The sequence below is a fragment of the Prionailurus viverrinus genome, chromosome B3, assembly GCF_022837055.1.
Source record: "Prionailurus viverrinus isolate Anna chromosome B3, UM_Priviv_1.0, whole genome shotgun sequence".
Lineage (NCBI taxonomy): Eukaryota > Metazoa > Chordata > Mammalia > Carnivora > Felidae > Prionailurus > Prionailurus viverrinus.
Genome location: NC_062566.1, coordinates 46,197,037 through 46,211,825, shown reverse-complemented (window position 1 = coordinate 46,211,825; position 14,789 = coordinate 46,197,037). Strand labels below are relative to the sequence as shown.

The following is a 14,789-nucleotide window of genomic DNA, read 5'->3' as shown; positions in this document are numbered from 1 at the left end:
CATGCTGCCAGTATGGAAAATGCAGTTGACTGGATTAGAACACAGTGTTTAAGAGAATATCTGGGTTTGCCTCCCCGTTTTTATTTTGTGATTCTAGACAAGGCACATAAACTCTTTTAAGCCCCACTTCATCCAGTTTTGAACAATGGGATCATAATATGAACAATGTCTCAAAGTACAAGATACACACCACCAGTGGCATTCAAGAAAGCTGGCATAGTGATAGACTTTTTTACAAATACTATTTATTTTAATGTGTCTGCGAAAGATACATAATTAATATGTCAAAAAACATACAGAGGTAATTTTTCAAGATAAGCCTAGGTAGCACCATGGGAATCTCTCTTTTTCAGTGAGTAGTTTCTTTTCAGAGCTACTCAGAAACTTCATTTCCCTGAACATGGACACTTAAAAAAATGTAAAACTGTTTACATAAATGTCTCAAATCTTGGAAAGAGAGACAGGGTTCATGTGAATTAGGTGAGAATTAAAGGAAAAAGTGAGTTAACATTAATAAAGTACTTAGCATAGTGTTGGAGTGTATTAAGAAAACAATAATTGTTGCTATTTTTCCTTATAATATATTATTGCCATATTGCTATAATGCTAATAAACTCAATATACCCCACTTTGGCATAAAAGAAGTTTATGAATATCTGTTCATAAGAAGGGCATCATCTGTTAATTTCCAAATGATTTACAAATAAGATGCATTAAGAAATCAAAAAACCAAGAAAGAATAAAAGAAATTGGGGGGGGGGGGCAGGTGGATGGGAGCTCACAGAGGACAAATGAGCAAGGACCTGAAAATAAAACAACATAAATCATTTATCATAAGAATATTTGGCGATAGGTGTGGTGACACTGGGTCAAAGTAAATCTGCCTATAAAATTCAAGGAATAATCACACCTGGTGAGTAGTTCCTACATCATTTCCTTTTCCTTAACCTTTGAATTAGAATATCTGAAATAAATAAAATAGCTTTTTCCTTACCTATTTTTAAAATTCCAACAAGTAATATATTATATACCACATAATAAAGTCCAAAACTTTTCTTGTAATTTGACTAAGTTCCTCTGAATATTTTACAACATAGGTGTTTTGTTTTGTTTTGTTCCAAAAAGAGAGAAAAGAAAGGGAATGTTAATACCCAACATAATATTGCTTGGAAATGTTCCTCTTCAATGCATGTTATATGTTTCCATTAATTTCAATTATGGTTAGTATTTTCCAACAGACCCTATTTCCCAAGAAGATACATGCTCAGCATTTTGGTAATGTCTTATTTCTTTTAAATAAAACTTCCAAATTTCATCCACCAATTATCACAAACTAACTCTAATTTTTTTTAACATTGGCAAAGGATCATTCAATAATGATCAATAATATCTTAGATATTAAGATAGTTAATTATCTAACTTAAATTCCAGATGTCTTCAGTCATAATAAGACTAAATTCCATAGTATATTTCCAATACCCAAGAATTAGTTGGGGACAGAACAGGGCCCAATCTAGTGAAACTTCAAATAATGGATAAGCTATGTGACAGCAAAACTTATCAAAAGTTTGACCTTGATAACCTGCCATGAATTTCTCAACAAGAAAAGAGGGCTATGGGCCAAAGGATAAGTTAGACAGTCAAACTTAGGGATAAAGCATATAAATGCCACATAATGACAGTTAACACATGATGAATGATACTAGCTGTCTTTGGGGAGTTGGAAGAAATGTATTAATGACCCTGTGGGTGCTTGCCGAATGAATCAAGAACCCACATGCACTCACTGAAAATTAATTTAGAAAGGAATTTTTCTCTTCTTGCTTGAAAGGTGTAATACAACTACAATTATGTGATATGATCAAAAAGGAGCTCCTGCAACTGGGTGAATTTATCAGATAATTAAAACTAATTTCTGGACAACAGACAAACAAATGACTTGAAATTGCCATTGAGCTTTATCAAATTGCTTATTGAATTGACCATCCTCAGTGCCTGTCTTGGCATTAGGAAATATTCTATCTATTTTGATATTTGGCCTGCCAGAAGAAGCCTCTCTCTGCTACATATCCTCTCTCACTACATAATGCTATCCAATCAGTAATCTTATAAAAATAATAAGAACTAAATGTAATATATTTTTAAGAATGACACCTGTCCTAGGATTTAACATTTTAAATATGGTACCATTTCTCTGAGTCCCAAATGAATAAAAAGAAAATCTCTTTTTGAAAGCTAAAAGAAATACCTAATAATTTTTAATAACCTGGAACAAGTAAATTTGTAATGTGTTTTCCCTGAAAATATATATATTTGATCATAAATTAATTTGTTAAGCAAAAGCTTACTGAGTTTGAAAATTATATTTTTACTTTTAAAAATTGCTTTTTATTTATTTTTTTAAGCCACAGTGAATGGACTGAAAAATCAGGTAACATTTTGCAGCAGAAATTGAGATTCAGTTGCTATCCATGAACCATACACATTATCATCATGAAGTTACAATGACAAAATTTGTTATAAAATCAAGTGGTCCACCTATCAATGAGTTTAATTTCAGTTTGTACTACATTTCTTATTTTTAGAAAAGGAAAAGAAACCAGGCACATGGCTATTATCAAGGTATCAAATGAAAACAAATTTAGGATCCATTACTATCAAGGTATTCTTAAAATGTATATCCCATTAAGCCAATAGTGTTAATCCTGTTTTCATTTTTAATTACTTCATTTAAAAACATTTTAATAAACAATATAAATTTTTGTTCTGGGAAGTATTTATTGATTATAACAGAATTTAGAAATTTTTTAGAAACCTGAGAATTATAAGAAGAAATTGATAGCAGAATAGGTCAGAAGCAGGGCACTTGGCTCGGTCTTTGCAGAAATGATATATTGTGAACTCATATTCTCAATGCACTCTAAGTAGTAGAAAAGTTCTGATGAAAGTGCATGTCCATAAATTTTGCACTTACTTTGCAGAGGCAAGGTGTCTGTATTACAGTGTAACTCTACCTCCTCCCGGGTCCATTCCGTCTCCTGAAGAATCTGTCTCATCTCACAGTGAACATCCTCTGTCATGGACACTGGTTGACTGTTGCCTGCTCTCTTACTCAAGGTCTTCATGTGCTGTTGAACTTCTGCCAAGAGAACAGCTTGTATTGCTTCAGTTACCTATAAAGATTTTTTTAAATATATTTTTTAATATTATTACAAATGCTTGGGGTCTTATATAAAACTGACTTAAATAGGTTTCACATAAATTGTAATGCTCCATTCCACTACAATTAGCCTCTGAAACCATTGAAATGCAGATACTAAGCACTGGAACCCAAACGGTCACCCTTCAGCAAACATAAGAGATTCTGGATCCTGAGAAACTTAACAGAAGACCATGGGGGAGGGGAAGGGGGGGAATACAGTTATAGAGAGGGAGGGAGGCAAACCATAAGAGACTCTTAAATATTGAGAACAAACTGAGGGCTGATGGGGTGGGGGAAAGGGGAAAGTGGGTGATGGGCATTGAGGAGGGCACCTGTTGGGATGAGCAATGGGTGTTGTATGGGAACCAATTTGACAATAAATTATATTTAATATAAAAAAATAAAAATAAATTTTTTACACATTGTGAAAAAAATAAATTGCACAGATTTTTAATGGGGAAAAAAAAGAGATTCTGAAAGGAAAAGTTGGAAGCAGTTCTTTGTTCTTTCTCCTAGGGTATTTTCATTTCCACCAGAAGGCAAAGAAAATTAATGTGAATGTATTATACTGCTCTTAAAGACAAGTTTAGCTCCTCAAATAACGTCTAGCTCTAAAGCACTGTTTAGCTAAAAACACTTTAACTAGGTTTAATACAGAAAGCTAAAGGCAAGATTTTAAGAATAAATCTCACTGAACTGTGTATATGTGCACATGGTTTTGCACAGTTTAAAAATACTGCAAAGCTTGCCTTCCAGTTATTGTACATGTCCAGCGAAGGATCTTTGATTGGGTGAACCAGGAGGGGAATGCTTGTCACAGGGCATCTAATCCAATGTCTTCATTTTTTTCAATGAAAACCCTGAGACATGACATCCCAAGTTCCACAAAGATATGGTGGACAGGTCTTCTGACCCCTAATTCTGTATCCTTTGTAGTATATGTCCTCCCAAGGTTCTATACTCTCACTCCTCAGTAAAAAGCCAGTGACAGTGTACCTTGGCCTCTTCCTGGCAAGATAGGAGACAAGCTCCAGCAGTTAGCTAGAACTCAAGGAAAGCCAAGAGCTGAGTCAGTGAGAGAATAGGAAGGACATCGCTGACCTAGGTGACCCTGGGACACTTTCCCATTAACTTCCTCTGGCTGACAGTTAAACCTTTCCTACAGCCACACCCCACTGCCTGCTCCTCTTCCCCTCAAAAGCCTGACCTCTGTCAAGATTACTCATCCACCATTGCCACTATCCCCTCTGCATTATCCCCAGTCTACCCACAGGATGCCTAGAGCTAGGGCTTTGGGACAGCACCAACTGAGCCTACTGATCTGGAGATGCCGACACCAAAAGCAGAAAAGGCATTCATCTAAATATTTGTTCAGTCTCTTGTAAGTGCTGTGGTAGCATGTGCTATCTCCAGGCTCCAGGGACACTCAGAGAACTTATGCTGATGGCAGATGTTCACCGAACTGCCAGAGCAGGATAAAGGCACTTGACTTTTTCATATAGGGAGCTACACAAAATTCTCAGGGCAGCTTCCTGATCCCTGACCATCCCCCCCTGTTCTTGTCTCCTCAAATGCTCATACTCAAATGCTTGGTCCGGTTGTGGAAAAAAAGGCTAATGACAGATGTGATTTTACTATTGCCTATCAAGGCTACTAATACTGCAGTAATTCCTGTCACAGTATAGCCTGTGACATGATGCTTGCTCATGCACATCATGTGTGTGTGATATATATGTGTGTGTGTGATATATATGTGTGTGTATATATATATGTGTGTGTGATATATATGAACTATTAGATATGATATTTACTAACATATTATTCCATATTATATTAAGAGAACCATGCTTATTAGGTATGTCATATGATGGGACAGACAATTATTGATGAACAGTTTTACATCACTGAATTTATTTCGTTTTAACTCTGTCACACATTTTATTTGACAGCACTGCCTCCAAGATGTGGCAGAAAGAGCTCTGAATCAGAAATGAGAAAGCCCGAGTTTCTGATCCAACTATGACAATTATCACAAAGGCAATTTTTGCCAAGTCATGTACTACTCTGGGACTTCATGTGCTCACTTATAAAACAAAGACTGTGATGGTGGGTGAGGCTATGATGAGAGCTTTCAATCACTGAAACCTGTATGGAATTTGCTTCTGTCTCCACCTATAAATCAGGAGGATACTGAAGGATATCCTGGAATAGATCTGGATTGTGGTCTATCCTTCAGAATGGGCAGTTTGGCCACATGCTCCCATGGGATCATGTCTCCCTTCTCACACTGGGATTACCATCTCTGAGGAGCACTTACAATTGCAGTTAGAATGTCCTATACACTGGATATAATATCCTATCACAACTTGGGTCAGTATTCTTTCCTAAAAATATACAGGGATGCATGCAATTTCACTGAATGTTCCTAATTACTTTATACAGATTTATATATCATGACCATATTTTTTAACTATTTAATTTGGGGGCTTTTTGACATATTTGTCACTACCAATGCATATTGCAAGAGTAAAGAGTATGAGTATCATTGAATAATAAGAGGAAGCATAAATAATCGAATAAAACATATTAAACCATAATCAGTAGGATACTCAGGACCATAAAACTTAAAAGTGAATACTGAATGGTGTACACCCAATTAGAAACAAACTCAAACACACACTTTGTGCTCAGTGTGAAATCAATACTCAGCATGCCTCCAATCCAGACAGATGGTACATCTTATAAGCATGTAATAATGTTATCACAGTGGTGATATTTGTGTGTATCTGGTGTATATCTGGTATATCTGTGTGTATCTGGTGTATATCTGGTATACAGTGGGTACTAAATAAATGCCAATGGAATTGAAATAGATTCTGTATTCAAAAGTAGAAAGTGTGGAAAGTAGGCTTTATTGATTATTTCTGACTATCAATACTTAAATACCTCTAGTATATAAATATAGTAGATACATTTTATAAATAGTAAAGACAGAATTTACTCCAACAAAATATAAAATTTTTAAACAACATTTTATGTAACTTTTTGATTTAAGTAATGAGAGAATTGAAAGCACTATGACTATAAAGCTGTCTTCTAAATGCATATAAATAATTTTCTCTGAAAAGACAGCTATGCAAAGTATTACACCTTTATGTACAGAGATTTAAGAGAAGGTTTACAAATCCACTGGCTGGAAAGAGACAACCACAAATCTGGGCCACATACTTATTTCTAGAAATACTACTACGCCATAGGCAAGGTAAAAAATTTAATGGTTTTCTACTAAAACTTTGACTCAGTGAAGTTCTGTAAAATAGCAGAGCATCATAAAGACTCGTAAGAGCCCCTGTGTCCTGCTTATGGTTCCAGTGTCCAGATTTTCCGGTAGAAAACCATTTTCTCAACACTCAGGTTGACACTGATTTTTCATGTGTTTGCAGCAGCTCCTGGAAAAGCAATACTCCCCAGAGGCCTGGATGTCATGATTTCCCCACTGGTGTTAGATGATAAAATCCAGAGAATTTAGAGAAGTATCAGCAAATTAGCAACTCTAAAACCTAACTGTTGCTTTTCCAGGATTTCTTTCTTTTTTAACAAAATTTTTAAATTTAATTATTTTATTTGAGAGAGAGAGAGAACATGAGTGGGATAAAGGGTCAGGGGGAAATAGAGAGAGAGAGAGAGAGAGAGAGAGAGAGAGAGAGAGAGAGAGAGAAAGAGAATCTCAAGCATAAAATAAATAATCAACAATTAAACCTATATCCCCGGGTTATTTATCAGGTTAGTGGCAGAGTCAAGAGGAGAGCTTTGAAGCTTAGACTTCCTACAGAGTGAGTAATAAATGTTCTAGTAACATTTGTCGCACTGCCAAACTTTTACACAAGGTCATAGAATCGTAGAACCTTAAAGGTCCATTAGTCCAAACTTGTCCAAACCCTATTAAAATTTACTAATTTACTTGAAGGTCAAATGAGCTATTACAAAATATCTTTAGTTAGAGCAATTCAGGATAAATTTTCTGTTGAATTCTTTTCCTTAAGGTTTTTTTCCCCTTGTTGAGGAATTGTTAGGCTGGGGGTAGGAGTGGAAATCTTATCTTTAACAGAGACTCTTAGTGTGGTTACTAATATGCTGGTAAAGTCAACATGTACTAATGTTTATTTGATTGTCACAGAGGCTTTTTGAATAGCTATCCATTCATTCGTTAACTATTATTGACAGGCTGCTGTGACTACTGCTTTTCTGGGTATTGGTGAAGGAGGGGTGAGTGGGACACACCAAGTCCCTGCTCTCAGCAAGTTTCTAGAACAGCAAGAAGACAGAAGGTAAGCAAGCAAAAAAGCAAAGGGTATGATTTCCATTAAAAGCAATTGCAACAAAGAAAGTAAAACTGGGTAATGTGATGGTGACTGGAGGGAAGCATGGGTGGGGAGGGTATGGTGACATTAGGTGGGTAATCAGGCAGGACTTCTCTGAGCAGTTGGCTTTTGAGCAAAGACCTGAATAATGAATGAAAAAATGAGAATTCCTGCCCAAGAGAACAGTCTTGAGGTGGGAATGAGCTTTCTGTATTTTTAAAATAAAATGGTCAATGTGGCTACTTAGAGCATCGGGGAATGATGAGCAAAGAGGTTAGGTTAGTGGCAAATCATTACCTGTAGGCCACAGTAAGAAGTTTCAATAGCCATTCCAACTGTGTTTATTTGGTTTTGTGGTGTCAACTCCACAGTGTGTTTTGAGTAACTTACTTGTTTTCCTATAACTAAGAATAAACACTTGTAATTGGAATTATTGCTATGCTTGTTTTGCAAATTTGACATTTCTTAAACTCATGAAGAATAAAGTTCCAATAAATATTCATCTAATCAATGCTCAGATTAGATTTATTGTACAATGTACAAAGCCACTTGGTAAGCTCTTAGGATCCCCAAAAGCCTTATAAGAGACGGAAAGGCTTAAATTGGGCCATGAGGAAACCAGCTCTCTAAAGCAGCTTACAGATGAGGTACTCTCAAGATAGAAAAATGATTCCTAAGTACACACACCAAATTCTCAAGCTGAGGGACTTTTTTGTCATGGCACAGTTTGAAATCAAATAATAGACAATTCTGCCACAATATGACACTTCAATAGGCAATAAGTTACCTGTAACAACAGGAACATCCCCTCCTCAGGCCCCTCTATTCATACCTCCTAACCTGGTGCATCCTTGCATATGTCTTTTTCCACTTTTTCCCTCAATTATTAGTCTCTGTGTTAGTCCTGTTAAATGAAATGCCTGGGAGGAAATATTTTGTGAGGAGAGCAGTACCCATTTACTGGTACTCTCAGGTTAAGAGGAGTATGAATGAATCACTCATTGGATAGAAAGGAATAGCAAGGAACTCTTCTAATAACTTCAGGAACGTGCACTATATCATACCTGCACAGACTGGTCTCTCCAACAGGAAATTAGCTTCAAAAGTGAAATGTCAGCTTCAGGTATATGGGATTCACTTTTACCTAGAAATACATAGAATACATTTTATAGCTTGAGAGTATTAAAAAATGGATGCTACCCAATGATCTTCAATCCTGGCTGCATGTTAGAATAACCTGGGAAGCATTTTTTTTCCACAAACACCAATGTCCAGGCTCCATCTTTCAGAGATTCTGATTTCTGATTTTAGGTCCCAGCGGGGAGGGAAGGGCAAGCATTGGTACTTTGTAAAAGTACCTCAGATGATTTTCGTGTATAACCAGAGTCAAGAACCATTTATTAATTTATATGTATTTCTAATGATTATACTAATACATATTCATATCAAATCAAATTCATCTTCATACCTTAAACCCATCTTTGTAGTTTTTGCCAGCAGAATGCAACGACTAATACTCCCACCCAAAACAGATTGCCAAATTTTTACAATTCCTTTCTCATGCAAATAGGTCCTGAAATACTACCTTGCTATGAATCAGTATCTATCACACAGAAATCGTATAAAAGACTTCCTTTGATTTGTCCTTACCCAGTTATACTACTCTGATCAATAGATATAGCACTTATGTTTTAATTTGACTCATTTTGTTATGTATTGTTTCTTTTAAGTTTGCCCTTTTGAATGTCCTTTCTATCTATTTGCCTTAATGTTCAGTGTGAAATTTTAAGAGTGAGCTAGAGCTTGGTTTATTTAAATTGATCTGTAGAGTGTCCAGCAGCCCCCTACACAAAAGAGCACTTAATAAGTGCCTTTTCATTAATTGAAAATGTACATATTATCATCCAAATGAAAAATTGATCAATTAAGGCTTTCTGATGGCTAAAGTATATTATCTAGGTGCCAGATCCTAGGAGTGAGATAAGGAAAAATGATGACGGCTTGCATTGGAGGGAAAATTACTGTAATTGTCTATTTAAATTAATGTATTAATATGTGTTTGAAATTCTGGTATTAACTGTTTAAGTTAGTATTATTCCAGTATGGTTTTCATAGAATCACCATTTTACATATTAATATATGTGTCTGTGTATGTACAAATATCTAATTTATAAATATTTTGTATTTTATATATATTTTATATATCATATTAATGGTCAAGGAAAATGTGATAGAAAATATTGAACATATTTCTATCTTCAGTCAACTGAGAATATTAAAAAAATATATAAGAAACTTCTGACTCATTATCATTATTTTTCCCTGAAGGAACATATGATGTGAATTTTAAATGACCAAGATCGGCGCATAAAACACGTAAGCATGATAGAACACTATGATTTTGAAGTCATATTCTCCATTTCTTCAGGAGCACAGCAGGTAAGAGAAAATTTTCTTTTGATCTCTCTCCTTCCCCACCCCCCCCCCCCCCTTATTCTGTTGACCTTGTGACTCTACCATCAAAGCTAAGTATTGGTCTCAACTGTAACTACTTACTGGCATCATGGGGTACTTCACAGTGCACTTTAATGTGATGTTAAAATTTTAATATGAGGTAGAAATGAGAGCCAACTTTTCTTGCCAATGTCAGTAAGCTAAAGAATTAATTGCAACATCAGGGGGAAAGATAAAAAGAAAACACCCCAGGCTTACCAATATTACTGAGTCACCATTTTTGCTGACAGAAGTGGGTATTGGTTCCTGTCAACCCTTTAGAATGAGCACCTCAAAGTATTATTTTATTCTCCAGGCTTTGACTTTATTGAATTAATAGCATAAAATGAATCCCTCCTTTCCCTTCACCTCCCATATTCCAGTTATTAAAACACAAAACCATGTTTCCTTAGGACCTAGGTGAATCTTAAATGCTATAAATACGACCTCTAAACACGAGGGAGATTATTCAATAATGACACTAGTTGCTCTTGGCTTTGGCTGGGGCACCTGGAGCCTCCATGGCTCTGTTTAGCAATTCTCTTGGTCTCTGCAGAAACCACTCATATTATGCCTTGAATTCTAATCCCTTTATTAATGTCATAAAAAATTAAAATGAGGATAAATGTCCTGTTAAGGGCTACAGTTTAAGGAGAAGGCAGGCAATCCAGACTGGGACCATTTGAAGGGGACACTGGTTGTAATCATAACTGAGAAGTATACTGACATAATGGAAAGAGCAAGTCGTTGGGGTCAGAGTCCTGGCCTCTCTGCTTAACAGCTGTTTGCCTCTGAGTGAGTCATCTAACTTCCCTGAGCCCCAATTTTCCTGAGGGTAAAACAGAGATAGTCCCTCCTACTGTATGAGATTGTTTATATATTGAGATAATATGTGTAAAATCATTAGCATAATTCTTTGAATATACTAGTTACTCAAAAATGGGAAGCTATTAATAAACTCTCACTTTAAAATATTCAAAATATTCTTTTCAATAGACTTGAGAGGGCCCCTATGTACCATTGTTCAGGGCATCTTAATGTACTGATCATATACTGTACAACTTTGGAGGCATAGTGCATGTCAAGTCCAGAATCTCATTCCCATTTTGCAAATGTAGTAAATAAACTTTTAAGGGAGTAAAAGAAATGCCCCAAATTGCATAAGTAGTAAGTGGCAGAACTAGATCTTAAACTTCAGCCATCTATTTTCAAAACCATTGTTCTATTTACTATCCACCCATGAATCCAAAGGTATTTAATTCCTTGAAGGCATTGCTCTGGGAACTGGAGACACAGCAGTGAAAAAAACTGTCATAAATAAATAATAACCCCCATGGAGCTTTCATTTTAGTAGCAGGACGTAGATGGCAAGTGGAAAAAAAATATATATATATATTACATCAGAAAATGAAAAGAATTTTGGAAAACAGTAAAATAGGGAGTGGGGTAGAGTGTGCTGGTGAAAAAGGAGGGCACCTTCGTCGATGAGATGGCATTTGAGCAAGAAGGAAGGATGTAAGGTGGAGGTGGGGGGCAGCAGGTTGACCTCTGGAATCTGAGAAAAGAACATTCTAGGGAGTGGAAATAGCCAGTGCAAAGGCCCTATGTTTGGATAAGAGTAAAAAGTCCAGTGTAGCTGGAGCACGCTCAGCAAGGGGAACCCCAAAGAGATGAAGTCAGGTGAGGGCATGTGTGCAATGACAGAGGCAGAACAGCCAGGTTATATTGGGCCTTGTCTGCTGTCCTAGAGACTGGCTTTTATTCAGAGTGAAACAGAAGCCACTGAAATGTGTTGAACAAAAGCATGAGGTTCTGACTTAGTTTCTGATAGGTCGTTTTTGCTGCTTGATTGTGAACAGTGTGTGAAGCAGGAATAGGAGCACAAGGGTGGTTAGGAGGCTTCTGTTACTGTAGTCCAGGCAGGAGGGGATGAAGGCTCAGGGGTGGTCATGCAGGTAGAGAGAAACAGAATCTGGAATATATTCTGAAGGTAGAACCAACATGTTTATTATTAAAAGATTGGAATGTGGGGTATGAGAAAAAGGGGAAAGCCAAAACGACACCAAAGTTCTTGGCCTGAACAACTAGACGGGCAGATTTGCCATTTACTGAGATGTCAAAAATTTAGATGGGGCACGTGGGTGGCTCAGTAGGTTAAATGTTCGACTTAAGTTTAGGTCATGATCTCACAGTCTGTGGGTTCAAGCTCCATGTTGGGCTCTGTGCTGACAGCTCAGAGCCTAGATTCTGCTTCTGATTCTGTGTCTCCCTCTCTATGCCCCATCCCACCCTTGTCTCTCAAAAATAAATAAACATTAAAAATTTTTTTTTAATTTAGAAAAGCAGATTTTGAGGATAAATTAGCGATTTGACATCAAAAGAAAATATAAGCACTAAGACTATTTCTCAGAAGAATTCGAAGACCACTATAACCTTCTGAAAAAGCTATAAAATTCTCTAATATAATAACCACTTATTTGCTAATAAAGATACTGATGTAATAATCTTTCCCATAAATCACATGTGACCTTAATTTAATAACCAAATATTTCTTTTGCTGAAAAGTTTCAGATTTTCAGGCATTTCAAAGGTCATTTGATGAAATTCATCACACTGCATGTCTTATAATGTTATTTATTTTAATAAAAAATCATGTCTATTTAAAACACAGGCAGAATACAAAAGTATAGCCATGTGAAATGAAGACTAAATCAAACAATAAATACACATAATGCTCCTTCTAAATTGTCAAGTGCTATCCAGTTATGGATAGGCAAGTTATTTTATTTCATAGAAGAAAAAAAATGAGGCTATATCTGTAACTCCCTTACCATTTCGTAAGTAACCATAGAAGCTTGAAATATTCGAAATCTCATTCCCGGGAATTCTTGCCTTGTTGTGCACAGATTCCATTTTGAAAGACCTGTGGGGGAGAAAACAAAGGATATTATTAAAGATGTATGAAAAGTATTTTTAGAAATCAATTGAAGAGTGCACGACCACTTCAAAAAATTCAGGAACTGAACACAGATTATTTTTAGCAATGTTGTCCACATTAATGTCTTTGGTAAATCTTTATTTCCCCACTTTGTTCCTATCCAGAACCTTAATCCCAGTTGAATTGTGAATCTTAGTTTATACCAGCATTACCTTGTGACTCACTTTTGTAGGAGTCCCACTATGTTAAGTCCTGTAATTTGTGGCTAATGCAATGAATTTTTCAATCCTAAAATGTTGATATCTGCCAAAGAGTTCTCCCCAGGTACAGTAAGGACCTGATGGAGGCAGGCTTTACACTAGTGCCAGTGATTTAATCATAGGAACTTTGAGATACTCTTCAGGAATACTCTCATAGGCAGATGGCTTTTTCCTTAAAATGCATTTACGTCATGTACCCAGTTAAGTACACCAGGATTTTCTCAACCTTCACCACCACAGTGAAATGTTAGCGAAACGGCCAAATCTGTTGGAAGGATTTGGTGTGACAAATCCAATACACGTTATTTTGATTTCCTAAAAAATGACATACAGTCCCTGACAGTAGATCAAAGTTGAAGTGACTATTTTACGGAGGCAGTCTCTAATCCTGACACCTCTACTCAATGATTTTTTTCTTAATGAAGAATTTTGTAAAGAATGAACTAATGTATGACAAGAATTTTAAGTCCATTTAGTGGAAAGCATGCTGAAAGCCCTTAATCTCCCTTTAGGACACCAGACACATCCTCTACATTCTGTACTTCTTATCAGGAGCAAACTCAGAATGAAAACTTCCAGCAAACAGTAACTCATCAACTTAGTGGGGTCATGATTAGGCAAATATAATTTGTTAGCAGCCCAGTTTTTTAAGAATTTGGAAGAAATATTAGTAGTCACCTATCCCATCCACTTCATATCCTACATGAGGAAAGCCAGGCCCAGAGGGGCTAAGTGACTTGTCCAAAGCGACATGGCTAGTTAAACAACAAAATCAGGATTTATTCCCAGGTTTTCTGGCTTCAGGCTGACGGGATTTTTGTTAACCATATTTAAGTGCTTTGTAATTTTCTTAGTACTAGAAGGGAAAATAAAAGAAGCCTATTTGAAATTTAAATGTGTGTGTGTGTGTATATAACATATTTATATTTTATATTTATAAACAGAAAAAAAGAAAAGAGGAAAATTAAGTATGCAAATCACAGAAATTTACCAATCTGTTTCCTCCCTCTTAAGGCCACAGAACAGAAAATGGGAAATGCTATAGTATAGAATCATTATAATGGAAGGAAGCATAACACTGAATCCTATGTAATCCACATAGACTTGCTACCCAACTTGCTAGGTCTACTGAGGGCAGAAACTGTGCCTATTATATAGTGCCTGGCACAGATACATGTTGAACTGAGCTCCTATTACATAACAGAAATGTCAAGGACCATTTACCACCATGCAGTAGGCACTTCAGACAATGTCTCTTCTGTGAAGGCTTTCTGTTGGTTTCATCTCACACTAATTATTCTCTTTACTCTGGCCACCAAAATACTTATCTATACTACAAATATTTTTCTTCATTCCTTTGCCCTACTTCAGTGTTTCTATTTATTTCATGTGTATTATTTTTATCATTTGAATTAGTTCCTACCCAAATGAGACATTTATTTATACTTCCTTTGTAGGCTAGTGCTAAGGATATATTCAGTAAGCACCTGAATTCAATCCTCTAAAATCATACAATGAAAAGCTATACTAATTTT

General features: G+C 36.0%; 1 protein-coding gene across 1 annotated transcript in view; it reads right to left on the bottom strand.

Moving 5' to 3' along the window:
* WDR72 (WD repeat domain 72) overlaps positions 1-14,789 on the bottom strand; it is a 202,487-nt gene that overhangs the window by 74,773 nt on the left and 112,925 nt on the right. Inside the window, exons 15-17 of the mRNA XM_047864633.1 lie at positions 12,888-12,979; positions 8,628-8,707; positions 2,975-3,173 (exon numbers count right to left, since the gene is read on the bottom strand). Coding sequence (XP_047720589.1) covers positions 2,975-3,173; positions 8,628-8,707; positions 12,888-12,979 — 371 coding nt within the window. The remainder of the gene's footprint in view (positions 1-2,974; positions 3,174-8,627; positions 8,708-12,887; positions 12,980-14,789) is intronic.